Consider the following 2,301-nt stretch of genomic DNA (forward strand, 5'->3'; position numbering starts at 1 on the left):
CTCAGCTCCTCGCAGCATTTCACACACATGTTCAACATCACAGCAAAACACTGACACACAAACATTCATCACAGTTCTGACAGTGTTGATCAGGAGGAGTGGTTGGTGTGCTCAGAGGGACAGGTGGACACAGAGGACAGAGACAACATGCTGCCTGTGAGGACGTCACAGCAGAGACGTGGAGGGGAGGCTGACACCAGGACTACAGCGCCAACATCACATCAAACACTTGAGCAGAGAGACAGCAGTGCTCTGACCTTTGACCTTAAGCTCCACCTGTTTCTTCCTCAGAACCTTTCTTCCCTTGTCGTAGACTGTACAGCTGTATTCTCCTGTGTCTCTCTCTGTGGGGTGTTTCAGGGTCAGACTGAGGTCTCCAGTTCTCAGTGGATCTTTCTTCATCTCTGTTCGGTCTCTGTAAACCTGGTCCTGTTCTTCAGGTCTGTCAGAACCGTTCTGATACACATGGACCTTCCTTCTGTCTCTGTCCGTCCACTCCACTCTGACGTCTCCAGACAGGTGAGGTGTGGTCTTGAAGGGCCAGCTGCTGGTGTCACAGGGCAGCTGGACTGACTCCTCCCCCTCCTCCACCTCCACCTGTTGGACTAAGAGACAACACACATGATCATCTGCTCAGACAGCAGCAGCAGAACTCACTTCATGTCACTGTGTGAAGAGAACTCTTTGTGTTGGAAGCTGTTTGACTGATGGAGAATGAAATATCTTCTGTTGGTCCACTGATCAGAGACAGACCTGTGATTGGTGTCTGTCCAATCAACAGCTGAATTCACTGATTAGAACTCATCAATAACTTATCATCAATAACAGAATCAAAGATCCACTGTCTCTGAAAGAAAAAGAGTGACTGAATCACAGTTGTTAAAGTGTGGTGGATGATTTCATATTAATAATCTTAATTTATAGAGCAAAATCTAAAATCTACAGTGCTTAACAAAGACAGCAATAAAATAAAATCAATAAAACCAATACCTTCAAAAAAAACTGATAATACAGTGAAAACAGTCAGGTGTCTAAAAACCAATTCAGAGTAATTTTAAGAGAAATAAAACACTTGAAGGGAGAGTAAACCCAGGAAAGCTCTCGGATAAAGAGTCTTTGACTCAGCCGATCGATATATATAACACTACATAAACCAAATCACTATTTCTGTCCAGCTTAAAGGTTCCTTTTTACTCCTCAGTGACGTGAAGATATCGTCAGGTTAATCTGGTTTAAATATTATTTCTTCTGTCAGAAGTTGAACATGACAAATACACTGTAGAACATTATACAACTGTATTTCAAATAAATAAAACAGGTGTATATTATAAACTAAACTCTTAACTCTGACCATCAAAAGCTTTGTCTGGGACTGTAAAGTCTTGCATTGTGCTCGAGTCGATGGTTAAACAGATTAGTGGTATTAACTGTTTTTGTGGGAACATGCTTTCTACAGTTTGCAGTGCACGCTGCGCTGCTCTGTTTCTTTAACCAGCCAAAGTATCTCCACACTACAGAATTCCTCTGACCCTTCTTTTCTTTTCAACGATGTCCTGGTCCTTTGAGCCTTGGGCTGTGTGTGTTGTGGTGTCTTCTTCGGTGACACTGTCGCTCAAGTTTTCATTAACATTTTCTGTCTTCATGTTCTTTTATCTCTCTCCCACACCTGACGTACAGGTGCGCACGGCTGCAGCAGCCTAAACATTAGTGCTACTCCAACGCTCTGTGCTGTGAGCGTCAACCTAACCTGACCTGGCTCTAAATCTAGTCCAGCCACATGATTGGTTCCGCGCAACACTATTCTCATTATCATTGGCTGTTTGTGTTGTCTGTCAGAACATGGATGAATGAGTTCTATCGACGTTGTATCGTCCATGTCTCGTATTTCTATTGAGGAAAAGTTATTTTGCAATAATTATCTTTATTGTTTAATCGCCCAGCCCCTAGTTGAGACAAGTGAAACGACTGTTGCAGTGACTCAGATGTGATGACATGAAGGCGTGTAAAATAGTGTCTGTGTCTTTAAAAGTTAAATGATCATATTTTAGATGGGGCTGGGGCGACGCGTCGATGTCATTGATTACGTCGACGCAAAAAATACGTTGAAGCAAAAAGTGTGCGTCGATGGCGGCAGTATCGATCCCAGCGAGTCAGCTGACTCTGATCAATGTAGAACACGAACTCGTAGTTCAAAGGTATCGGACTATTTTTCCGTAAAAAGACGCAGTTCTGGGGCGTCGTGTGGCGTAGTGGTCTAAGCAGGCGCCCCATGTGTAGAGGCTACAGTCCTCGCTGCAGTTG

General features: G+C 43.6%; 1 protein-coding gene across 2 annotated transcripts in view; it reads right to left on the bottom strand.

Moving 5' to 3' along the window:
• Positions 1 to 2,301, bottom strand: part of LOC111653406 (uncharacterized) — a 10,794-nt gene that overhangs the window by 1,133 nt on the left and 7,360 nt on the right. For both annotated transcript variants that reach the window (XM_087173407.1, XM_023404008.2), the window contains one exon: positions 258 to 605. In XM_087173407.1, coding sequence (XP_087029533.1) covers positions 258 to 605 — 348 coding nt within the window. The remainder of the gene's footprint in view (positions 1 to 257; positions 606 to 2,301) is intronic.

Source organism: Seriola lalandi, unplaced genomic scaffold (assembly GCF_002814215.2).
Source record: "Seriola lalandi dorsalis isolate HSWRI2012SDOR001 ecotype SW California unplaced genomic scaffold, Sedor1 jcf7180002054197, whole genome shotgun sequence".
In the NCBI taxonomy this organism is placed as follows: domain Eukaryota; kingdom Metazoa; phylum Chordata; class Actinopteri; order Carangiformes; family Carangidae; genus Seriola; species Seriola lalandi.